Source organism: Anabrus simplex, chromosome 1, assembly GCF_040414725.1.
Source record: "Anabrus simplex isolate iqAnaSimp1 chromosome 1, ASM4041472v1, whole genome shotgun sequence".
In the NCBI taxonomy this organism is placed as follows: Eukaryota; Metazoa; Arthropoda; class Insecta; order Orthoptera; family Tettigoniidae; genus Anabrus; species Anabrus simplex.
Genome location: NC_090265.1, coordinates 245,390,137 through 245,417,649, shown reverse-complemented (window position 1 = coordinate 245,417,649; position 27,513 = coordinate 245,390,137). Strand labels below are relative to the sequence as shown.

Here is a 27,513-nt window from a genome sequence, read left to right as displayed (position 1 = left end):
ACTATATCGGCTGATCTTATGGCTATTCCTCTTCATAAACCATGTGTTCTTTATTATCAGGTTATTTCTGATACAAAAGTCCAACAGTTTCTCTCCATTTCTGTCACCATACTCTTGGGCCCAGAACATTCTCATATCCCATTCTATCAGTTCCCACATGAGCATTCAGATCTCTCATTATCCTGATCCCATCTCCAACAATATGTGTTTCCAGTTCATTGAGGAATTCTTTTTTTTTCCATGCTACATCCTGTCTGTGGAGCATACACGTGTATTATCTTTAGTAGTTCCTTGTTTACATGTATGTGCATTATTATAATTCTTTCATTTACATACTGAACTTCAGCTATTGGTTCGACATTCTGATTCACTACAAATCCCACTCCATTTCTTTTCTCTTCACTGTTACCCATCTAGTACAAGGTGTACCCTTTCCTTTATTTCTTCATTCGTTTCCCTTTCCATTTTACTTCACTTCATCCCAGGATGTCGCGTTTTCGTCTCTCCATTAGGTCAATCAATTAATTTTCCTTCCCATTCATTGTTAAAATATTTATTGTTCCAAATTGGGTTTTGTTCTCTGATCTAACATTTGTACAAACATCAGCATTACCATCATACTGTGCAACTGTAGTCAGAGACTTTGTCAATTCCATTTCCATTTCTAAACTTCCATCTGAGACTTGTATTGTAGTTGAAAGCAAGTACAAATTTACTCATCTGCTGACCTGCTAAGCCTAACACATCTGAGGATTTTCTTTCGGGGTTTACTCCCTTAGCCTTTGAAGATCCCTCTTCACCAGACAGTGGTTTCCACTTCTAATTTTCCCCAGAGAGGATGGGTTGCCTCATCCACCATCTTCGTCAGTCCGAAGGTCTCCTTCTCTGCCTAAGATGCTGTTAAGGTCCTCACCCGTAACCCTGGGCATGGGTTCCACGTTATACCCCAACTGGGTCCTGTCTGAACTTAGCTCTCCTTCACACCGGCCTACTGATGTAGAGGATACCCACCCCCGCAACGTGGATGTGCCAGACAAGAATTACTCAAGGGAAGGATAGGGGAGATGACCGTATCTCGCTTGTGCCAGGTTAATGGTTGTGTGTGATGCCACAACCAGTGGCCAGCCAATGGCCACAACAAATCTCTTTGCAAAATAGTCTTGCAATTGGACACACCCTTCCATATCTGCCACTGTATTTTATCCTCTTTTTTCTTTTTTTACAGACATTACTCTTAGAAAATTTTATTTTAATTAGAAGATATTTTGTGAGTGTTATTTGTCATTCTGTTATCTTATTTAGAATAAACATAACATGTACAGCATTAATATTTACTTTAAATGAGCAAAGGGAGTTGGAATTCATAACACAAAGCAGTTGAATAATTTAGGTATAAGCCGCCCAGATCAGCCATGTATTTTTATTTCCTATGTTACTCATATTTGTTTCTAATTTTAAACTCTGTGGCTAATGCTTGGCAGTTTAGTGATTCTTTAAGAAAATATCCTAAAATCTTTAATGTCACATGATGCATTTTTCTATATATGTGACTGATTTTGGTGATTCTTTTGGAAAAGTTGAAGAGCAGGTTCATTTGAGGGCTGTTCTTGAAATTTTATATGTGAGTGATAGTTTAGTGTGAACTGTATATTTTACATGTAATTGTGTGGTTTTTTTGCAGCGATTCACTGCCTAGGTGAGTTTCAGTACCTTTTTGCTACCATTGGTTGTTGTATTTGTATTACTATTTCGTTGTAGATTTTAGTGCCCTTTTCCTTGTCATTGAAAATCGATGTGTAGTTCCTTGAGAAATTATTACTGACCTTCAAGATTATTCTCCTAAAATGCATGATTTAAAATTAATTGATTGAATGTGGTAATTGATGGTGTTTTATTTTAGGCTAGGAGTTTTTATGTTATTTACCACTGGGATACAAAATGAAACTGAAATATTAATATAAATAGTGATTTGTCCATGTCAATTGGAGCAGATTTTCAGTGTAAAATTGTTTTTCTGTTCCCTGATTGTGGAATTTTCTGCTACTTGTGCTACCTGCTTCTTTTTTTATCCCTGCTTTTCATATTAAGGAAAATGCCAATAAGAAGGGAAAATTACCTAGATAAGAATGAGATAAAATTATAGCAATACAAGAAAGAAGTGATGTGTTGTGTTACATCTTTATCAATCACAGAAAAAGAAAGACTTCTACAATATAATGCAATGGACTTGCAAGTTCTCTGGAGTCAATTGATAGAATACTGAAGGTAGAGACAGGAAAGTTAATGATGGAAGAAAAGATGGAAAGGGGTAACTGAGAGAGGCTGTCTAATACACCAGCATGGGCCTGCCTTGGGTTTGAGAATGAACTTTTATATATTCTCTGGGTGTCTCAGGTCAAGAAATGAAGCAGAGCAAGCAATCTGTTAATCACTTGCCAGTGAAACACTTGTCATAAGCAGTGTCCAAGGAGTAAATGTATGAGAGGATTTTGAGGTACTTATTTATTGTTTGCTTAGTATTCTTTGGTTTTATCATCTCTGTCAGTGTCACTTGCCAGAATACAGCATTACCCTCTACTTTCCTTATCCTGCTTGATTTAATTATCTAAACTTCTCCAGAAATTAATTATCTGAAAATGCATCTATATTAAGTCAGCCCAAGGCTTTCTCATTTAGATATGCTGGCAAAACATACTTGATCATGCTGGTATGAAGTAGAACTTATCTCTTGAATTTTATTCACAAGATACTTTGTGATGATAAATTTTACTCATTGTGATTAGTAAATATTTAATTGATGAATTTTTGTTTTTTTGTTGAAAAAATTATCCTGTGATTCATGTTACAAAATAGTAGGAAGGTAGAATTTACAAATAGTTTAAGATCATCTAGGCTCTATGGTCACCTATCTTTGTAAGGCAGCATACATGCATTAAAATATACAGTAAACCACTGTTATCAATGAACAATGTTCACAAATTGGTCAAGACTCCTGTCCTTATATTAACAGTTCTTATCATTCAATATGAATACCATTTGAGACTCATTTGGTTACCTTTGTAATGCAGTTTCCCAGAGTGAAAAAGTAAATTCATGTTCTCATCCTGAGGTAGCGCAGCTCTTTTTTAAGGCACATCCCAAATTTCTGCAACTACCAGGAATTGAACCCGGGCCTGTAAGGATAGCAGCTAATAGTGCTACCTGTTACGCTACACAGGTGGACAGAGTGAAACAGTAGAGCCTCTTTCTCTGAGCCCAAGTTGGCAGGTTCGATCCTGGCTCAAGTTTGGTGATACAGTATTGATGGTGTTCAGATATTCAACATTGTGTCGGTAGATTTACTGGCAGTCTTCATATACCCAGCATTATGTCTATAAATTTACCAGCACGTAAAAAAACTTCTGCGGGAGAAATTTCTGGCACCTCAGCGTCCCCAGTAAGTGTAAAAGTAGTTAATTAGGCATAAAAACAACAAGATTATTCTAATAGTGTAGGCTTTACCCTTCATATTTGGGGTTTTGACATCAAATCCTGGTACATTCAGTTAGCAATTAAAGGAGTTAAAATCCAAGAAATCTCTGTCAGCAGATTTACCAGCTCATTAAATGGATTGATTTCAGCTTAAAATTAGCTCCCAACCGGGCAAGTTGGCCATGCGGTTAGGGGCACACAGCTGTGAGCTTGCATCCGGGAGATAGTGGGTTCAAACCGCACTGTCGACTGCCCTGAAGATAGTTTTCTGTGGTTTCCCATTTTCGCACCAGGCAACTGCCGGGGCTGTACCTTAATTAAGGCCACGGCCACTTCCTTCCTACTCCTAGCCCTTTCCTATCCCATTGTTGCCTATTGAGTCCTACATGTCGTACAGTGTCAGCATGTCTGCATCTCTGGTGACACATTTAGTGTTTAAATTTAAAACAAGAAATAAAGTGGTTCAACCTGTTCATTACAAGGAAAATAAGAAATATAATGTTACATTCTTATTTGATTAACAATGCATGTCTGCATCTCTGGTGACACATTTAGTGTTTAAATTTAAAACAAGAAATAAAGTGGTTCAACCCATTGTCTGTGTCGATGCGACGTAAAACCAATAGAAAAAATTTAGCTCCCTCTATAGCCTCTGAATCCGTATGTTGCAGGTTCAAACTTTGTAGAAGTAATCAGATTTTTGAAGAGTGTAAGAAAATCTATTGAGTCCTACATGTCGTACAGTGTCAGCATGTCTGCATCTCTGGTGACACATTCAGTGTTTAAATTTAAAACAAGAAATAAAGTGGTTCAACCTATTCATTACGAGGAAAATAAGAAATATAATGTTACATTCTTATTTGATTAAAAACGGTACTGGTTTCGACCTCTATTCTGGATCATTATCAACCGATTAAATGGAAATATAAAACAAAGCATATGTAAACAATAAGTAAAGGATAAGTCTTTCACTAAAAGCAGTTCAAGAAGACTTATCCTTTACTTATTGTTTTCCTATGCATTGTTTTATATTTTCATTTAATCGGCTGATGATGACCCAGAATAGAGGTCGAAACCGGTACCACTTTTAATCAAATAAGAATGTAACATTACATTTCTTGTTTTCCTTGTATTGCACAGGTTGAACCACTTTATTTCTTGTTTTCAATTTAATTGTGGTACAGTTCAATACAGAACATTATGAAATTTCTACATTTGGTATTTACCTGACAAAAGTAATTAAAAATCAGCAATAAGTTGCCCAGTAGAAAACTAGTTTCTCTACCATTATGATGATGATGAATATTATTATTATTATTATTATTATTATTATTATTATTATTATTATTATTATTATTATTATTATTATATAATTCGCTGGAGCCATCAAGGACCACGTTAAGTCTTGTTGCATATGACACTGAACTTGGCCTTCTTTAGAGCCCAAATTTCCCTCATTCTTTGTGAGTGGGCCTGCTTACGCTCCTCTGTCCAAGGGGCACCGTGTCTTCTTTTCGGTTGCTCATCTCGGTTTAGCCCATTCGTCAATATTTTCTTGCGGAAGAGATTTCTGTTAAGGGCGTCTTCAGCTGAGATATGTAGCATTTGCAGGTCTTCTTTGGTATTTCTAAACCAGAGAATTGTGGTTTTAGGGTTTGAATCAAAAAAGTGAAAGATTTCTTTAGTTAACTTTCTTCCGTCCATTCTTTTCAGATGACCGTAAAATCGTGCCCGTCTTTTTCTGATTGTGTCGGTAATTTTCTCTATTTTGCTGTGGACTTCCTTGTTGGATCTCTTTTGATGGATTCCAGTTCTGTACTTTGATCCCAAGATTCCTCTCACAATTTGCATTCTCTTTTCTCCAGTTCTTCAAGGAGTCCTTTGTTGGCATTTAGAGACAGGGTTTCGGCTGCATATAGAGCTACTGGCTTCAGAACTGTTTCATAGTGACGTATCTTGGTGTTTTGGGAAAGGCATTTTTTGTTGTAGATTGTGCGGGATGTTTGGTAGGCTATTTCCAGTTTGTGTACTCGCTCCTGAAGTGCTTCTTTGTCCAGTCCATTTTTCATGATGATCTCACCCAGGTTTTTGAATTTGTCTACTCGGGTGATGTCCCCGTATTTTGTATGGAGTTTTGGTGGAGCCTCTTTGATGTTAGTCATTACTTCTGTTTTCTCAAACGATATCTGCAAAACAGTTTGTTTGGCAATTTCCTTTAAAATTTCAACTTGAGCTCTAGTGGTTTCTATGTCGTTTGAGAGAACAGCAATATCATCGGCAAATGCTAAGCAGTCTGTTGCGATCCCCTTGGATTTGGTTCCTATTCTCAATGGACTGTAGTTGGTTTCCTGTAATCTCACCCGCCAGGTTCTGATGATCTTTTCAAGAACACAGTTGAAGAGTATCGGGGATAGCCCATCACCTTGTCGGACTCCTGTTTTGATGTCAAAGGAATGCGAAAGACATCCGTGGAACTTCACCTTGGATTTTGTATCGGCCAGGGTGGCTCTAATTAATGCCAGCAGTTTCAAATCAACTCCAAATTCATTTAAGATGTTTAGCAGGACTTCCTGGTCAATGGAGTCGTACGGTTTCTTAAAGTCCACAAAGACAGACACATATTGCTTGGACCTTAGTGTACAATATCTGATGGTCGTTTTGAGATTTTGGATCTGTTCAGCTGTTGAGCGACCTTTTCTGAACCCTCCTGGTATTCACCTATTTGATGTTCAAGTTATGCTTCCAAACGCTCCAGGATGGCAAGTGATAGAATTTTGTAAGTCACGGGTAGCAAAGATATTCCTCTGTAGTTGTTGATGTTCTTCATGCTGCCTTTTTTGTGTAATGGATGGATCAAAGCTATTTTCCAATCTTTGGGTAGGGTCTCCTTGTTCCAAATTTCTTCTATTTGCTTTTGCAAGATATCAAGTGATTCCTCTGGGGCATATTTCCATAGTTCTGCTACTACTGAGTCTCTCCCTGGCACTTTGTTATTTTTGAGATGGGCAATGTGGCGCTTGATTTTATCTCTGTCGGATGGTCTGGAATCTGGGTACCTGAGTAAGGGTTCCTTGGTCTCAATGGCGCTTCACGGTTTAGAGCAATTAAGTAAATTCTTGAAGTAATCTGCCAGAATGCTGCAATTTTCTTCATTTGACATCGCCAGTGTGCCGTCCTTTCGCTCAAAGCATAGAGATGGTGGTTTATAGCCAGTGAGTTTGCGTTTGAAGGCTCTGTAGTACTCTCTGCGCTTTCATTCTTCCTAAAGTTTTGTTCTATCTTTTCATTGATAGATTTTTCGTATTTACGTTTCTCAGTTCTGAACACCCTAGCTGCTTGGGCACGTTGGGTTTTGTAGGTTTCCCAATCATTTTCTGATTTCGTAGAGTAGTACTGTTCCCACGCATTGAGTCTTTCTTGGAGGACTGATTCGCAGGTACCATTCCACCAGACATGCTTTTTGCTTCTCTTGATTTCTGCAACGTCTTTGGCGGCCTCAACAAGGAGACTTTTGGCGTTGTTAAAGTCACAGTCATTTGGCCTAGCCTTCTCCTGGAACTCCTCGACCCTTTGCCGAAGTTTATCATTGTCGAAGCGTGTGATCTGTTTGGTTGTCTTCCTTGTGTTTGCGGGAATTGGTTTGAATTTGATAAGAGACATATAATGATCTGAGGCCACATTGATGCCTTTCTTTACCTTGACATTCATAATCTCAGGGCTGTTTCTCCTAGAGATTGCAACATGATCAATTTGGAACTCTCAGAGAGCTTGGACGGGAGAACGCCAAGTCATTTGCTTTCTGGGTAGATGGCGAAAGTAGGTCGACATGACCTGCAGGTTGTGATTTTCGCAAATGGACACCAGTCTTGTGCCGTTGGGATTGGTTCTTTTGTGAGCAGGGTAATTTCCTATAACTTTCTTGTACTTCAGTTCACGACCTAGTTGGGCATTGAAGTCACCCAAAAGAAGCTTGACATGGTGTTTAGGGATTTTGTTTAATTTTTCATCCAGTAGGTCCCAGAAATTATCAACTTCGTCTGGATCAGACTTGTTCTTATCGTTTGTAAGAGCATGTGCGTTAACTAGGGCGTAGGTTTTGTTCGCACATTTAATTGTGAGTATAGACAATCTGTCATTCACAGGTTCGAAATTTGCAACCGATTTAAGGATCTTGGTTCTAACAGCAAACGCGGTTCCAAGCATCACAGCTCCATTGAGGATTCCTCTTTGCCCTTTGCTCTTGAAAAATCGGTAGCCTTCAGATTCAAAAATCTCTTCATCTGGGTACCTTGTTTCCTGTAGGGCCATTATGGATATCTGATTTTCGTGAAGAGCTTTGGTGAGGGTTTTCAGCTTGCCAGTTTGTGCAAGTGAATTTATGTTGAAAGTTGCTTTTAGGTTTTAGATTTTGGCCTGAGTTTTTTACTCTTCGGGGTACACCGAGACGCTCCGACTCGTCTCTTGCATGATGTCGAGTCTCCTCCAAAATCCAAACGAGACTCGTGCACCGTGGCGTTCACGATGAGGGATTTATCCCAAGATTTACCCCCTGGGGTATGTTTCTTGGAATGTTGTGCCATCATGCTTTTTGACTTGACTTTGCTTTGGACGGGTACCCATCCTTTTACAACTAGGGTTGTTAGCCCTAGAGGTTGCCTCAAGATGTTTTCTGGCTTCTGGTCATTTACCAGTCTTCGCCGTAACCCTGGCAAGGGACCAGGTTTTTTTTTTTTTTTCACGGTGGTATTTTATTTCCCTACTACCCTCTGACTCTGCTGGCACCAGAGCCAGCAAGCTTCCCCAATTCCAATGGGACGTGCCCTATGGAGGTAACCGGTAAATCCCCACACGGGTATTATTATTATTATTATTATTATTATTATTATTATTATTATTATTATTATTATTATTATTATTATTATTATTATTATTATTATTGTTGTTGTTGTTGTTATCACCATCATCATCAATCATCAATAATAATCATCATCATCATCATCATCTGGTAAGGGTCCTAGCTCAGGGTTATGAGTGGAGATGTTTACAGCGGAGAAGGTGTACTTTGGTATGGTGGAGATGGCGGAAGAGGCATTCCGACACTCGAGGTTTAATATGAGTGCAACAAAGTCACCCGGTCAATGGTTTCCAGGGTGGAAGAGGAAAATTTCCAACTGCTTGGAGGGCTGAAGAACCAACTCCAGGCATTGCTCTGTCCCACAAGTGCTATCGCACACAACTACCATGATAGATGGAAAATGTTTGGAAATTAATGCCCCAGCTGCTAAAATCCGGGGCCAACTCGTTGGTCTTAGGGCAGAGGATTCTGGGGACCCTGACCCATCATGTTTGGATCAGTCGGAGGGTCTATCACCCCACAAGCTGAGGACAAAACAGAAACACTTCTTTGGAACACTCAATGTAAACACTCTTCTCAAAACAGGTAAACAGATGAAACTACTAAGAGTACTTGAAGAATATCAGATAAAAGTACTAGCCGTTCAGGAAACAAGGTAAAGGAAAAACCTGCCATTAAAGTTAAGAAATCAGAGAAAACCAAGAACATGGTGGAAATACAGTACAATCTCGGTAATCCGGTGGTTGGTTAGTTTGGTACGTTTGGTAATCCGGCGCTCTCGGGAAACACGTATCATATTGTCTTCCCTTCCTGCTCCCTTCACTAACTACTCATTCTGTACACCACTTTGCTGCCATTAGCTCTTTGGCCATTGTTATCAAGTTTACAACCTAGTGTATACAGTAGTCCGTGTACGTATGTGTAGGTACTGTATTTTGTAGTGTGTTTATCTAGTGTACTACCTGCAGTGTCAACCAAAAGAAAGCACGTGACTTTAAGTTTGTGTCAAAAACAAGGGATAATAATTAAACTTGACAAAGGAGAAACCACGCCAAACCTAGCACGGTCCTATGGTGTTGGTCAATCTACAATCTACAACATCAAAGTCAACCGTGATAAAATCCTGGAGAACGTTAGGACTGCTGAGGGAGACTTGAAGGGAAGAAATACAGTTAAAACAGGTGAGTGTCCTGAAATGGCAAATGCTTTATTCACTTGGTTTATGCAAGAGCCTGCCAGGCACACGCCATTATCGGGTGACATTCTTCGTGAAAAGGCAGAATATTTTTTATGAAAAATTAACGAAAAAGGACGATTTTCAAGCCAGCGTTTCTTAACTGTCATGGGAGAAAATTAGTGATGTTTCAGCCGTTGACCCTTTTCAGAAGAAATTTGAATTAAAAATCCAAGAATTAGGTCTCCTGCCAGAGCAAGTTTATAATGCGGATGAAAGTAGTTTATTCTGGAGGATGTTACCGCATAAGACCTTCGTACACTCTTCCAAAGAAAGTGCCCCAGGAAGAAAAATGTCAAAAGACAGATTGACATTCATGGATTGTGCAAATTCCACTGGCTCACACAAAGTTCCGTTACTGGTTGTAGATAAAGCCAAGCATCCGAGGGCATTTCAAAACGTATCTCACTTACCAGTCACCTATAAAAACCAAACCAAAGGATGGGTTACCGAGATGTTTTTACCAAATGGTTCAAGCAAGATTTTATACCGGCTGTAAGAAGATTTTCAAAAGACCAGAATTTACCTCCTAAAGCTTTGCTACTTCTGGATAACGTTCCTGGACACCCTAAAGAAGAGGATCTACATTTTGAAGACAGGCAAATTCAGGTCCTCTACATGCCTCCGAACACGACACCACTCTTGCAGCCCATGGACCAAAATGTAATCCAGCAAATAAAAGTTAATCACAAAAAATCTCTTCTTTCTGATATAATAAAACAAATTGATGGAGTAATACATTTTTTGAAAAAAACAAACATTAGAGACATCGATTTCAATCTAGCTCACAGTTGGAACAAAGTTAAAATTGACACTATCCAGTGTTCATGGAAAAAGGTTCGGCCAACACACCCTGCTTTCAATTCTGAAAACGTGGTTGACCATTCTGAAGATGATAACACTTCTTTACAATTGACTTCCCAATTTTTGCAAGAGTTTAGTAACATATGTGAAGTGGATGTTATCCTGACAAACGAGGATGTCACCAATTGGCTTCAAGCGACAAGCGAGGAAAAATTTGCAGTCTCTGCCTGACGAAGAAATCCTCAGCCATATTCGATCCCTGGATAACGAATCTAATGATGACTTGGAGGTTTCGACTCGGTGAACTGTGAACAACAGCGACGCATTGAATGCTATTGATGTCTCCACTCAATGGGCAGAAGAAAATGGCATCGCAAGTGATGATGTCCTGGTGCTTAAACGGTTACAAGACTGTGTTTTTGATAAAATGTATAAATCAAAGAAACAAAAAACAATCAATGATTATTTCTCATAGCCAAAACCTGTGCAAGTATTATTTTTTCCAGAAATAGAAATGTACTGTACTTATCTGTAAATTTTTTTTTCTCCCGATAATCCAGAATTTTTTGATAATCCAGCGGTTGCCCGGTCCCGTATATGTCAGATTATCAAGATTGTACTGTACTTGGTACAGCCTTCTTTGTTCACCACTCACTAGTAGAATCCATCGTAGATTTCAGATCTCCATCTCCAAGACTGTCTATATTGACCCTAAAAAGCGGCAACAAACTGTATACGCGTAATGTGTCCAATGCCCATGCCCCTATTAATGACGACAACAAAAAGAATCCACAGAAAGTACACGAGTTCTGGTCTCAACTTGAAGAAAAAAATTCAGAACTCCAGACAAGCACATTGAGGTTGTAAGGGGGGAATTTAATGCTCAGCTACGGAAAGAAAAGAAGTACAGAAAGATGATAGGAAAATACCCAGCTCACCATAGGACTAACAAAAATGGTGAAGAGTTAATAGGTATCTGTGAATCTTTCAACGTGAAAATAATGTCCACATAGTTCAAGAGGACCCCAAAGCAGATAAAGACATGGTAGTCACCCAACCCTCTGCTAGGCGAGTTCCAAATTGACCATGTTGCAGCCAATAACGCCAGAGAAATAATGAATGGTAGTGTACAATGAGGAGCAAATGTCGATTCAGACAACTATCTGACAAGGATCAAAATGAAATTCATTCCTAACAACACCAAGAAGAAAACTTTCAGGATACAAAAGTACAGAAATGAAGAACTGATAATACAGGAAGATATAATAGAAAACTACCAGAAAGAACTGGATTCATTGAACACACATAAATGGTATGAAATGGTTCGAAAAATCCAAGAAGCTGCAAAACATACAATATTTCTCGCTAAAAAGAAAAAGCATCCATGGTGGAATGATGAGTGTGAAGCTGCTCTAAAGAAATGTTCTGTGGCATGGAATATATGAAACTCCACCGAAGAGGATTTTGATGTGTTCAGAATTCAAAGGAAATTGACGGCCAAAGTTTTCAGAAACACCAGACGAAAATTTGAAAGAGACCAATTAAGGGATATTGAAGAAAACTTCAAGAAGAACAACACAAGAAATTTCTATCAGACCTTCAAATCAAAACTTAGAAAATATTTTCCACCCACTATCTGCTTCGAGAACGATTCTGGTAAATTGATTCTGAACAAAAAACAAAATTGTGAACATTTGGCCAAATACTTTAAAGTATTAACTGTGAACCTCTAAAGAAAGAGATGTCCTTCCAAGAACCCCAATCCAAACTTTTTGACTCAGCCCTACCAGACAATGCATGGGGAAAATCACAAGTGTTGGTTTTTTTTATTTTTATTTTTTATTTTTATTTTTTTATTATTTTTTCTGAAAAATTTCTCTGGTAGTCTCAAGCCTTGTGATAAGCACAGTTTTGCTTTACAGATCACTTGAGCAGTCAGTTTACTTTGAATGTGGAATTCTTCAATTTTTCCTGTCTTATTCCAGTGATTCCAGGCAGGAGACGATTTTCTGAGAGTTTTATCATTCTATTCAGTTCACCATTGGTGTTTTCTCCCCCTACTAAATTGATCGTTAGAGTAACAGTATCCTGAACCTTCTTGGAAATGCCTTCCTATTTGTGTGATGATGATGATGATGATGATGATTTATTATTATTATTATTTTAGATATATATTGTGTTTTGCCCTCTAAGGAGCATGCATAACCATTACTTAGCACTGGTTTTCTTGTTCTTCTTATCCTTCTTATCTTCTCAAAACTTCCTCATCCTTTCACTTTCTTCCTGTCTTCTGTCTTCTTTCTTGCACCCATATGTTTTTGAGTTTCAAATTCCTTCCTTTTGCGTCCTGTGTATTGATTTTCTGCCTGTATGTAGTCCATGTAGTTGCCAGTGGGTCAATATCGATTTGTGTGAGGTCACTGTGGATGTCTACCAACCAGCATATTTTGGATTGTCGGGTTCCGTTGATGTTGTGGAAGATTTTCTTGGTCAAGTGAGAGTTGTCCATTCATGCTATATGACTATAGAATTTCATGTTTTTTCTGTGCAAGTGAGGTGAATCGTTCAGTTTTTCTGAGCTTTTGCGCATCCAGATACGATCTTGAATCTTGGGTCCAAATATTTTCCTCTGTATTTGTCGCCTTCTTTGCTTTACGTCGCACTGACACAGATAGGTCTTATGGTGACAATGGGATAGGAAAGGCCTAGGAGAGGGAAGGAATCGGCTGTGGCCTTAATTAAGGTACAGCCCCAGCATTTGCCTGGTGTGAAAATGGAAAACCACGGAAAACAATCTTCAGGGCTGCCGACAGTGGGGTTCGAACCCACTATCTCCCGGATGCAAGCTCACAGCTGCGCGACCCTAACCGAACTACCAATTTGCCCGGTCGCTCTTTTTTCTCAACGTCTTTGACCTCAATAGTTAATGATGATTTCTCCATTGCGTAGAGTGCTTCTGAATGAACGACTGCGTGTTAGTGACGAAGTTTGGCTTTGGTGTAAAGCTATTTCTTGTTGTACATATTCCAGGTGATTGTGTAGTCTTTACGCAAATTTTTTACACATGTTTTGATATCTTTTCTTTCGTTGCCAGTGTTTCCAATAATTTCACCTAGGTAGGATGCTTGAAATGTGTAACTTCCATGACTTTGCAATAATACCAAGTTTGTGCTCTTGGAGTCTATGTACTGTGTTTTTTGTAAGTGATTTCTTGATGGTGGTCTCCTGAAGCTTCTCGATGGCATGGCTGGCTTCCTCGGGAGTCTGGGTAATTATTGCTAGGTCGCCAGCAAAAGCAATTAAATTGAAATAACAAATTACGTAGTTCAACCTATTCAATACAAGTAAATAAGAAATGTGGTGTTACATTCCTGTTTAATTATAAGCGGGAGCGGTACCGGTTTCGATCCCAATCTGGGTCATTATCAGCTGAATAAATGCAAAAAACAAAAACAGGTGAAGAAGCAATATATATTTCTTATTTACCTATGCATTGTTTTTTGCATTTTATTCGGCTGATGATCACCCAGATTGGGGTCGAAACCAGTACCGCTCCCGCTTATAATTAAAAAGGAACGTAACACCACATTTCTTATTTACTTGTATTGAATAGGTTGAACTACGTTATTTGGTATTTCAATTTAATTGTGATACAGTTCAATACGAAACATCATGAAATTTTTATCTTTAAAAGCAAAAGCAAGGCACTTTATTTTGATTTGTTTTATCTTTTGTTTCCATACCTATTCCAAGTATTTTTTCTCCCATGTTTTGATGATCATTTCAAGTACCAGGTTGAACAGGAGTGGGGACAGTCCATCACCTTGTCTTATTCCAGTTCTAATTTCTAAAGGTTTGGAGACCTCGGTAATTGTTTGTATCTATCTTTTCCCCCTTTTGTGTAGTGAGTGGATTGAAACATATTTCCAATCTACTGGTATGACACTTCTTTTCCATATATTTTCAATCAAAGACTTTAATATTACTTATCTAGACTCACAGAGCGTGCATCGCCATGTTGTGGGCGCTTTACCTTCGAATGCATGGCTAGCACATGGTAATGTTTACAGTCCCTTGCATGTTTTCGATTTGAATCATGCCAGTTAGTGGATCTGTTTTAGTATTATTTGTGACGGGGTGATAATATACTGTCAAATATTTTCAAGGAATGATGAAGCTGACACATTACAATAGTTAAATTGATCGGCAATATTACGTCTAAAGTTAGGCCTACGTCTGGAATGGAAATTGCACATAATTAATTTCATATTAGAGCCCGCACAACTTGTCAGAATTTAAATTTATAATTCCACCTTTACAATACTGTAATTGTCTTTATTGAAAAGACTACATTAGACTATATTCATGATACATGTTTCGTCCTCTTATGGGACATCTTCAGTCACACTTGCAAACATTGAAAATAAGGTGAGGACACATTAAAATAAGTAAATGAAAAGTCTCTAAATCTTGTGACGTGGCGTGGAGGCGTCTTGTCAATCTTGAATCTTAAAATGGTGCAGTATGAACATGATATGAACCATGAAGTCCAGTTAAAATACAGATTAAAATGTTGTTATATGCATAGAATTGCCCAATTATAAAACAACATGAGTGGCTATGCGAATAAAATGATATGCATATTGTACATAAAATGTGATGATAATGCCACATTAAAATAGCTTCCTTGATTAGATGGAGAAGGTGGAGTTATGTTGATGACACAAGTTTAACTTGATTGTGTGTTGACAATATGGGCCTAAAAAGGAAAAAAAATATGAGTGAACTAAAGAAAAAATTCAATTGAAATGTAAACTAAGTGCCCATCTGTCACCCATCCTGCGTCGACCACTCCATCTCAAGTGTTAAAGCTGAGTGACGTCCTCGAAGACTGTTGAGGACTGAATATGAGGGGAGTTCGATGTAAGGGGAGAGATGTAAGCTAAAGCATTACTCACGCGCCTTCGTGTAAAGAATTTAATGATTATCTCATCGAAAAGTATATTGATTTCCTCCGATGTCATTCAGATTATAAGTTGGGTTGCATTTTTGATCAATATTTATAAAAATGTTTTCTAAAATATTCAATAGATTCCCTTTCTTACTTAATTGGAGAATTTGAAGGTCTTGTTTTATGTGTGTGAATGTATGATTGGTATCGACCATATGAGAACCGAATGCAGAGATTCTGCTGTATTTTGACACATTCCTTATACCTTATATTAAAATTGCGGCCTGTCTGTCTGATATAACTGGTGGAACATTGCTGGCACTTTCATTTGTAAACTCCTGATTTCTGAAATTTGCTATTGCCATTATTGATAGTGTGCTGGTTATAGAAAAGATGAGCATTGTTAGTTGTCTTGAAAGAAACTTTCATATTAAGTTTTTTGAAAACATTCGTGATTTCATAGATTTTACTATGACTGTAGGTGAAAAGGGCGTAACTATCTTTATTCTTCTTAGTATCCTTGGTTAAATTTGAAAATGATTTCTTCTCAGTTTTGCTCATAATTTTGTCCACATATTGCCTGTTGAACCCGTTACTTTTAGCTATAGCTTATAGCTATAATTGGGCAATTTTAATCTGTGTTTTAAATGGACTTCATGGTTCATATCATGTTCATGCTGCACCATTTTAAGATTCAAGATTGACAAGATGCCAACACGCCGTGTCACAAGATTGAAAGACTTTTCATTAAATTATTTTAACGAGTCCTCACCTTATTTTCAGTGATTGTATGTGTGACTGTTAATGTCCCATAAGTGGACGAAACATGTATCATGAATATAGTCTAATGTAGTCTTAACGTATCCACAAAGACTCACACGAAATGCTGTCAGTTGATACAATTATATTTTCACATATATCTACAAATTAATACACACATAACCTTAATCACTGTATCACAAAACAAAAACACTTCACTTGTAGAATATCAACAAAGCCACCATCTTTAAACAGTTGATAACTGACACGGAATTCCACAGAGGTTACACTTTGAAACACAGATGAAACCATATGACTACTGATCAATTCAACATGGAGACTGCCTAACTCGGCATGTCAGCCACGTGCTACTAAACAATAAGTCTCTTCCAATAACTTCCAAACCACAACTAACAGTAACTCACTTCACCATCAAGATCGCCTCTCTATACAGGTGCCTGGCCAGGTGTCTAGAAAGTTACCTTACAAAAGTCCAATACATAGATTACAATGTATAGAATATTCTCCATTGTTCTGAAGCCTATTCCATTCTGGAAATTACAGTGTGTTTCACAATTATTTAATTACAATTTATATATACAGGTAAGAATAAATTACATAATATTAATTTAATAATAATAATAATAATAATAATAATAATAATAATAATAATAATAATAATAATAATAATAATAATTTACATTTTTCAGTAAATGGTCCATGTAGTAACCAGCATTACTACTTTGAACCACGTATTCTCACTGCAGCCCGACTGTCAACCTACACCAACGAACCATTACAATATTTCCACGTACTTAATATGATTTAACGCCACCTTTTGTCCACAAAACAGCTGCCACTTGGCTTGGCAGCAAATCACTGAGAAGGTGGAAGGTATCTCATACCACTGGCATGACAACAGGTCTTCCAATTAGTGTACACTGCAGCGTGGTGGTGACGTAGCACAAACCCGCTTCTCTGAGTTGAAATACGAATGTTCATAGGGGCTCATGATATGGCTATTTGGGACCACAGCATTAAAGTAAATTAACTATCATATACAATACAGTCCTTCACAATCCTGGCAGTGTGGCATGGCGCATTGTCTGTTGGAAGTGGCTTTCACCATCAGGGAACACTGTTGACATGAACGGATGGATTTGGTTCCTAATTACCCATGGGCAGCAATGTTAAATGAACTGTGAAAAAAATTGGCCTAGTCATCATCGTTGTACCTGTTGGGAATTTCTCGAACTATGACCCCGCAGTCGCTTAGAACAATGTATGACATCCTCTGCTGGTGTCTGACATCAGTGAGCTGTTGTTGATATGGCTGGATGACGTGCCGTTGTTTGCTTATCATTGCACCAGTTTCGATATGCGCACACAACAGCAGCGCGAGAGCAGTCCACAAGCCATGGTAATTCAGAGATGACACCCCCCCACCCCCACCTGTGGGTGGGGGACGCAGATGAAGAATACACCCACGGTATCTTCTGCCTGTCATAAGAGGCGACTAAAAGGGGTGACTAAGGGATGATGGAATTGGAACCATGGGATTACTTGTGATCAGTACGATTAAGTGAGGAACACCATGCGTCGACGTTACTTGTGATTAGTACCATTATATGAGGAACACCCTGGATCTGGGCATTGACTGTGATTAGTGCCATCATGTGCATTTCATCGAGGCAGCATGTGGGCGCGCGGCATCATGGACTGGTGTCCGTGCGGAAGGAGCTGGCATGCGCTGCACTGAATTGTATTGGTTCCACTGTACTCGGAACAAGTCTGCATTACCTATGAGTAGTACCACTATATGAGGAGCACCATGGGTCTGTATCACCTGTGATTGGTACCACTATATGTGGACCACCATGGGTCTGCATTGCCTGTGAGTAGTGCCTTTATGTGAGGAACACCATGAGTCTGTGTTACCTGTAGGTGGTACCATAGTGTGTAATACACTGTGGGTCTACATTGCCTATGATTAGTACCACTATGTGAGCAACACCATGAGTATACATGGCCTGTGATTAGGAACACTATGGTTCTGTGTTATCTGCGAGTGGTGCCATCATGTGTGACATACCATGAGTCTACATTACCTGTGATTAATACTGCCATGTGAGGAACACCATGAATCTACGTTACATGGTTTTGCTTTACCAGTGACTGGTACAGTTATGAGGGGCCTGTGATGACCTGGATTTTGGACCTCTTTGGACAACAAGTGTTATCTCAGAATATGAGGCATTGTGAATTGGATCCACTGATTGTTTTGGATTCATGGTCATTTTTTCATCATCATTCGTTTTAGATTTTAGTCAGTGGATATGTTTTGAAGTTTTAATTATCATTTCATTTTGTTGCACCTTGTACCAATAGGGGCCGATGACCTATTTCAGAGATGCTGGTACCAAGACACGATGCCATCACAATTTGCCTTCTATTAGATATGAAGAGTTTTGCCGCTTTTCCCATTCTGACGCCAGAGACATTATTAACAGGAAGCCTGGAGACCTGCCCTATATATACTATGCTACCAGCATGTCACATGTTACTCTTCCTGCTTCTGGCACACTAAATGTCTCCGGGTGGAAATAGTCATAATGCAATAGCTCATTGGTATAAATGTCATTGATCTCCTATAATAACTTACTCTTGATCCCGTAATCTACGAGTATGGTCAGTAACATTTCCCTCGGTTCTCTATCATATGCTTTACTAAATATAAGCACAACTATCTGCTCCTCACATTGCATTTTTCAATTATTTTATGCATGATGCATACTGAAAATCTGGTCCAGACTGCCCCTCTGTGGTCTGATACTATGCTGGTTTTCATTCAACTTACTTTTTGCATTTGATCACACCTTTATTTCTAAAAATAGATCTGAATACCTTGCCTGGTATACTGATTAAAGAACTTACTATGAGATCCTTTCTGTTGCCATGCAAAGAATTCCTTCTATATTTAGATGACTTGCAAAATATCCCTTTGATTTGTCTAGTGATTCCATATGTTCTACAGTGGGTTCATGTGATGTACCCAAAACAATGTTAATTTTCCTTTTTTCTTCCTCCCTGAGACTATTACTGTTTAGAAGAGGTACCTTTTTTCTTTCTGCCTTATTTCCAAATCATTTGTGGATTCTACTGGCATCCTGGGCAGGATTTTTGTGAATAATATGCCTCCATCTGTTCCTGTCTTTGTCACCTTCTTTCATTAAATCTTCCAAATTTTTTTTGTTAGATTCTCTTTAATTTGGTCTATCCACTTCTTTCTGGGACATCTGACTGGTCTGTTTTCCAGACACCATCCAAGGTACTACCTTGGAAATCATGTCTTCATGGCCAAACAATTTTAACCATGCTAGCACACCTGGAGCCACCAGCAGTGCCAATGCACTATGACAGACTTTGTCTCATTACCAGGTGGCCTACGCAGTGGCCTCCACAGTATGCACTAGCCAGCGTCTTGGTAGGTGTGCTAGGTACCAACTGATGAGCCCAACCTACCACGTGGGGGCGAAACACTGGCAACCAGGAATGAGTTAGCTGGAAAATTTATAATGTCCAATAAAGGACCATTTATGTTGGTATTATAAAAGAACTAGTGTTACGAAAATGTTGCAAAACTTTGGGCTGGGAAGACTTGGGAGTGAGGGGATGAGATGATCGACTACAAAGGGCACTAGGAAAGTTTTGCAATACGCAAAAACGGTTAGTTGGACACCCCTGTTATGGTGAGGGATGAAAAGAGGGGTGAAAACAGGTCTAGAAGACAGCAAGGTGCGACCTTCACACCAGTTGTTACCAAGCAGTGGGATTGAAAGCAAGTTAAGATGTCAGTGTGGTCTAAAAGTGAATATTGTGCAATTATCCGCTACAATTTTGCTCACGGATTAACTGTTGACCAGTGCCTGGAGGAAATGACTCCTGTGCTGGGGAAAGACTGTCCACATCGGACAACAATTTTCCGCTGGTACAAAACGTTCTAGAGGGAGAAATTTTGGGGTTGAAGATGATCCTTGTTCTGGGCGACCGTCTGAATCAGTGACTGAGGAAAACATTGAAGCTGTGAGGAAAATGTTGCAGCAAGAGAGGCGGTTGACATATCGGCAGGTAGAAGAGACCCTCCACATCCCTGCACCAGCTATTCATTCAATTGTACAGACCATCTCCATTTTAGAAAGGTTTGTTCCTTTTGGGTGCCCCATTCACTTTCAGAGCAACAAAGGGCACATCGAGTGAAATGGTGCCAAAGAATGCTAAAACAGTTTGAAAATGGGACTTCGCGTAACGTCAATAGCATCGTTACAGTTGATGAAACTTGGCTTTATTATTACGATGTCCCAACAAAATCCCAGAACAAGGTGTTGCTGTTTGACTATGCGAAAGTCAAGGTCAGTGAAGAAAAGGATGATTGCAGCATTCTTCACTAAACGGGGCATCCTGACTCGGGTTGTGCTAGAAACACAAAGGAAAGTTACTGCGAAGTGGTACAGTAAGACTTATCTGCCTTAGGTCATCCAGGCTCTCAAGCAACTCAGTCCAATGTCATGGCTCAACACTCGGCTCTTGCATCACGACAATGCTCCAGCGCATCGTGCTAATGTAACAATGGATTTTCTTGCCAGATCAGGGTTGACTGTGCTTGATCACCCTCCATACAGTCCTGATCTTGCCCCATGTGATATCGCACTCTTCCCAGAAGTGAAGATTAAGCTTTAAGGGCAGCGTTTTGCATCCGACAAGGAGCTTCTGGCAGCATGGGATCAAGAATGTGAAAATGTAACTGAAGAAAAGTGGCAGAGTTGGTTCAGTGACTGATTTTGACGTATGAAGAAGTGTATTGAGTGTGGTGGAAATTATTTTGAAAAAGTCTAAAGCTTTCACTCACATTGCAAAACTCTCCTAGTGCCCTTTGTATGTGGTATGTTCTAAGCTGTCAGTGGAGCGAGGCGTGGAATGACATTAGTAGACAAATAACCTTGAGCAGAGCTTCTGAAAGTACAAAAAAAAAAAAATCATAATATGAATATAAAGTTGGAATTCAAGAGGACAGTTTGGGGCAAATATTAATTTATGGATGAGGAGTAAGGGATTGGAATAAATTATCAAGGGAAATGTTCAACAAATTTCCAAGTTCTTTGAAATCATTTAAGAAAGGACTAGGTAAACAGTTGATAGTGAATCTGCCACCTGGGCAACACCCCTGAATGCAGATCATTGATGATTGTTTGATGATAGATTAACTACGTGTTTCTTTGGTATATTTTGTGTAGTTGTATATGAGAAGAAGTGTGTAATTAAAGCAATCACAAACACCTAGTCTCTGAGCCAGAGAAATGAACCAGATTTATCTAAATCACCAGTCTGGGCAGAAATCAAATCCGGTACTGTCAAAACCCATGGCCAGTATTCTAACTGTTCAGCCAAATAGCTTGTACAATCAAAAAGTCCCATGATTTACTGCACATTCCCAAGAATTTTTTTCTGAATTCAAAGCCAGTTATGTTTTAGTCTGTTTTTTAACTAGTGTCTTAACCCTGTTATGTGTAGCATTGAATACTAGTACTGAAGTCCAGTAAATGCTCCCATTCCTGTTACCTTCCATATTGTCCCCACATTTACTTATTGCCTTCTCATACCATTCAGTTCTATTTTCAGTACTCTTGCTTTGATATCACCCATTAACACTATAATATCATTGATGTTGACCTTTACTACTACATCACTTGCTGCATTATAAAACTTATCTACATTATTTAATCCTCATCTGCTCCCTTACATGGTGAGCACACGGAGATGATCCTGGTCCTAATTCCTACAACCACCAAATCTATTCACATCATGCCTAACAAATTATGTTATAGGTTCACTTATGAATGGTCCCACGCCATACTCTGCCCTTCGCTTTTATCTTCTCTTACCCGAATATCATTTCTAACACACCTATATGCATGCTTTAATGCTGACTCAGCCAATTCTACTTTCTTTCTTCCTAAGCCCTATTGACATTAAATGCATCCCCATCAAATTCTGTTTTGTTCACCAAGTTGTTTCCAAGGAGACCCTGGTCTGTAAAATGGAAATAAAACCTCTGTCACTCCCATAGGTCCAACTTATGATGAAGTGCTGGCCGCACTTATACATAGTTCTAGTTACCTGAGCACAAGGAGGGCCAGGATTTAGAATATGTCTGAGATACACACTGCTATGCAATAGCAACTTGTGTCCTGACTCTCAGGATTACTCAGTAGGCTGTGGTCAGCCTTTATCCAATTTACTTCATTTCCTTCTTCAAAGACAGTCAATATTTAAGAACAATGCATTATATGTTCTATACTATACTTAAATTTTGAAGTTTGTTTGTTGTTATAAAGCAGGTTTAATCCAGTATTTTTCCAATATTTTTGTTTACGGTAATTGTTAGATTTCCAGTTAGAAGGTAGGCTATAATGTTTCATTTTCTTTCTTGTTACAGAGGCTCTCCAATGTTTGACAGTGATATTGATGATTCTGCAGAATCTTCAGATGATGCCACTGATCTCAACAAAAGTACTTCTGAAGAGGATGAGTAAGTAAATACTTCATTTTGCACTTTAAATGCTTGATTACTTTGTTATGTGCATTTTCACTGACTATCTGTGTTTGCAGCATTCCTTTTGTGTACATTTACAGTAACCGAATAAGTTGGCTGCATGCTATAGGCATGTATGTGTAGATGTAAGCTTGCTTTTGGGAGATGGTGAATTCTAATCCTGCTATTGGCAGCTCTGAAGATGGTTTTCTTTGGTCTCCCATTTTCGCATCAGACAAATATTTTCTTCTTTTACCACTTTTCCCACACCCTGGTGGAGAACTGGGTGCAACTGCATAGCACATGTGGATTTGGCCCTGGTTTATGGCTGGATGCCATTCCTGATGTCAACCTCACGTGAAGGGATTCTTCACTATTGCATGCTTCCATGGTGGTAAGTAATTTGGTGTGTTATATGAATATGAAGAAGAGGCTACTGAGACAAACACAAATATCTAGCCCCTGAGTCCTTAAATCAGAGGAATTAACTAGATATGATTAAAACCTCTGACACAACAAGAAATCAAACCCAGGGCCCTCTAAACAAAAAGTCTCCATGCTGCTCATTCAACCAAAGAGCCAGAAGACTGCAACCGTACTTAACAAGAAGCAAATATTGTGGCTGTACTTTAATTAAGGCCACAGCTGCTTCTTTCCCAGTTCTAGCCCTTTTCTGTCCCATTGTTGTCAAAAAAACTATCCAAGTTAAATACTTAGCTAGCTCATTTTCAGTAGATCTGTTGATACCAAAGTTAACATTTACACTTCGCTCTGCATACCAATTAGCCTCATAATGCCATTTGCTTCTATGCTGATTCCAGGTAATTATTAAATACCAGAGGAACGTTTAAGCATACGGCGAAGCAGATGCCACTGTACATGCAACTGTAATCAGTAGACTCAACTTCCAGTGTGGCGTGGCATGGCGCGGTATCTGGCACTATCGCACCAATGTCTTGGGGCCTTCGTAGCGCAAGGCCACATACTGGTCCATGTCTTTCCACCCACTACAAATACAAACTGATGTAAAAAAAAAAAAAAGTGAAATGATTTACATATTTCAAGTCACACAGCATAACTATTGATACATAAAGATTACAACGCGACCAAGAATGCAATTTTCCAACCAGCCTGGGCCGAGAAAAAGTTACCTTAAAAAATGTATAACAAATTTTTTTCTTGGAAATGCAAAATTCTGAAATTTATGGACTATATTTAAAACATCCCAATTTATATTATGTTAAAATTTGGATTTGATCAGATGACGGGTTTTGGAGAAACGATGTCATAAAATTGATGCATGGTTGAAACACACTTAAAAACGAGCACTTTTTGCGTTCCACTTGTGATAAAAAATATTATAATATAGATTAAAAATTTGAAACCTACATGAGCTACTGTGAAATGAAATGAGGAAAATGATGGTGCTATTGGATTTTCAGTGGGCCTATTGGTCATTTCATAAACAACCTCCAAACTTGAGTGTACATAATATTTTGGTCGACAGTAGGCACAGTACAGTCTACTAACGTGGAAATACTCCTCCCACTTCTCAGTGCCACACTAACATCATGAGGCCCAGTGTAGCATGGTGCAGCATTAGATTTCATTCGTTAAACATTTATTTGCCAGTAATCATAAGAAAGATGTAATTTAACACTTTAGAATAATATAATAGAGAATACTATATACCAGGTGGTTACAATTAAATTTTCTGTCCTTAACCGTCTCTGTGTGGAAAATGAATGATCTACGTGAACAGGAAACATACTGTTAACATTGATGCTTTCACGGCCCATACTTGTAGACATGATATGGGATTTTGGGCTTATGCCATGTCAAGAAAACGACATGAAACTCTTGATGTTTCGCAGAGAGCTTTGCTCCGCATCTTCAGAGGAAAATCTTGACTGTTCACGAGGAAATCTTATACAATAATGAGGGTTTGAATTTAAGAATGTCTTACGGTTGGAACTGTAGTGATGTGCTCATTCGCCACCAGGTGGTTCGCTGTATGCTGGCACAGCGCTCCAAGCGGGAGCTGATGACAACATTAAGTTCCAATTAATATGTTCTATCACACCATATGTGTGTGAAAAGTATCAGAGAGGACATCAGATGAATCAGGGACAAATATGGTAGAAAAATAAATAGAAGCTAATAAAATAAAATGCAATGAAAGACACCAGGTTAGAAGCGAGCCACCTGGCGACGAACGAGCGCACCACTACAGCTCCAACGGTAAGACATTCTTAAATTCAAACCCTCATTATTGTAGACTTTCTCAAAAACAGTCAAGATTTTCTTCTGAAGATGTGGAGCAAACTTGTCTGCAAAACATAAAGAGTTACACCTTGTTTTTTTGACATGGCATAAGCCCAAATGCCCATATTATGACTACAAGAAACATAATTTGAACATTTTCAAGGACATGGGGAAGAGAAATAATGAATAAGCAATTCTAGGAAAACACTTTTTAATGTGTTTCCGTATCATACAATAACCCTGCTTTTTGTGGACTTAGCGTCCATCACATCACAAAGTATGCTTGAAATGGCACACATCTATGCCCAGGACAGTGTGAAAACATATGTTGCTGCACAGCCACATGACTAATTTCCATGGATATGCCTGATGCCTCTCTTGATATGCTTCTCTTCAGATCAGTACATGACTGAACATTCTCCTGACCTGTCTTTCAGATAGCCTCCCAACCCAGAATCACAGGGTATCAGATCGTGTGATTGTGGCGTCAGAGCATTCGGAAATGATCGGCTAAGAATTTGATCATCAACAAGATGTGTTATAGAGAAGCTCTTGAACCTGACAAGCAATGTACAGTGGAACCCCACTCTGTCTAAAAACAGATGTGTCCAAGGCATTTGTCTCCTGTAGGGCAGGTATCACATGTTGGTGAAGCACATCATAGTAGCATAGACCAGTCACACTGCATGTTCTGCAAACACAAGTGCCAACCTCAACAAAGAAAAATGAGCCAGTGATGAAAGCCTTTGTGAAGCCACACCACACAGTCATATGTTCACTGTGCAGAGGAACTTCATCCACATTGATTGGAGGTGAAAATCGACTCTTTGGCAATTCTGTGTAGTCACTTCACAGGATGGTTCAAGGCTAGGTCCCTGTAACATCAACCCTTGAGAGGAAGCAAAGAGCGAAGGTAACATGTTCTTATGCATCTTGTGGTGTCAGCTGGTGTGTGGTTGTATGGATTCTGCTCCACAGTGGTTCGAAGCACTTTCCAAACAGCTTCCGTAACACAACTCGCACACTGTTTGACGATTGTTAGTCACACACAGCATCGTCTGCTGCAGCTGCTGTGATTTCTTCAGCCATCTGTGATGCAACCACTTGCCAGCCTCTTCCCAGAGCAACACTCAACTCTCAACTTTCTTCGAATTTCATCATATTTCGCAAAGCAAATATAGAAGAAGGGCCTTATTGTAGTCCTTCCTTGTGGTGTTATATTCAAAGTGTAGACATAATGTTTCGGTTATTTTGATTAAAGGGCTTAATCAGTAAAGCTCTGCTCTTCTTGTCCAAGTCGATGTTGACTCTTTGACTCTGCAGTGTATCCATGAAACTATCAACACCTGTATCCGTTAATGGCACTGATGGTCAGGGGTGAACCATGTAAACCTTGTAGCCCATAATCTGGACATTATTCCTACAGAGTTTTGTATGGGTACTTTAAATAGTTTCCTAGTTGGAGTTGGTTAAGTGAGGAAAGTTTGATTGTAACCACCTAGGACTGTCATGAGGTAATAGAAAAGTGACTTGCTTATCACTTCCACAAATACAAGTCTTCATTAATATTTTACAAAGTCTGAGTCTTTAATTTTTTGCTCTATGAAACTGCACAACTTATTGTTTATCACAGTCGTCCAGAAATGGCTTTTCATGAGTGGAAAAAACTGGTATATTCATTATCTTGATTGCAATGTTTCCTACACTCATAACTAAACAAGATAGAACTGTTAACCCTCCTCTATTAATTCGATCCAAGTATTCATCATTTATATCTCTTCCAGTCACTAACTTTACATATTCATCACACGCTAATTTGGTACATTTTAAAAGCTGCGTATCTGAAACAGATTAAAGAGCTTCATTATCATTTTTAGTTTCCTGAAGAAACAAAATCTCTTGAAAGTGTCTTTCTAGAGTTCTGACTGTACGGTTCATGTTTCCATCGCTCGCACCTTCTACCAATAAGTTCAAGGATTAAAACTTTGATGCTATTGTGCCATATTTTGCAGGTATTTTTCCAAACAAATTTTAGTTTTTCTTTTCTTTTCTGCATCTATCAGTTAAGTGACAAGAATGTTCTTATTTCCACAACTAAGTTGTTTATAAATTCTGAATCTTTCTTCCAAATTATCTGTCTGAAATGTACTAGGCAGCCCATATCTTATGTTTCGAATGTTTCTTATATTCAAATAACTTACCAAGGGAGATGTTCAATAAATTTTCAATTTCTTTGCAATTATTTAAGAAAAGGTGAAGAAAACAACAGATAGGGAATCTGCCAGCTGGGTGACTGCCCTAAATGCAGATCAGTAGTGATCGATTGAGGACTTTCCTAGTTACAAGTACAAAAAATTTAATTCTAATAGAATCTGACTTTCTTGGAGTTGGTGATTATAGAGCCATCTTTCAGATTCCCCTCAATCTTCAGCCATGTTTTAACCCAAGAGCCAAAATTTTCAAGAAATTGGAATGTAAAATATGAAATCTAGGAAAATGGTTCACCAAATGTTTTCCTTCCACAGACACCATTTTTACTGCTTGTGGTATTTAAAATGGACCATCATTTCCATATATGAATAAAT

At 38.7% G+C, this 27,513-nt stretch overlaps 1 protein-coding gene across 1 annotated transcript in view; it reads left to right on the top strand.

The window, feature by feature from the left end:
• The window catches only part of LOC136862482 (testis-expressed protein 2), a 483,604-nt gene that overhangs the window by 375,582 nt on the left and 80,509 nt on the right, over nt 1–27,513 (top strand). Inside the window, exon 12 of the mRNA XM_068225772.1 lies at nt 22,568–22,660. Coding sequence (XP_068081873.1) covers nt 22,568–22,660 — 93 coding nt within the window. The remainder of the gene's footprint in view (nt 1–22,567; nt 22,661–27,513) is intronic.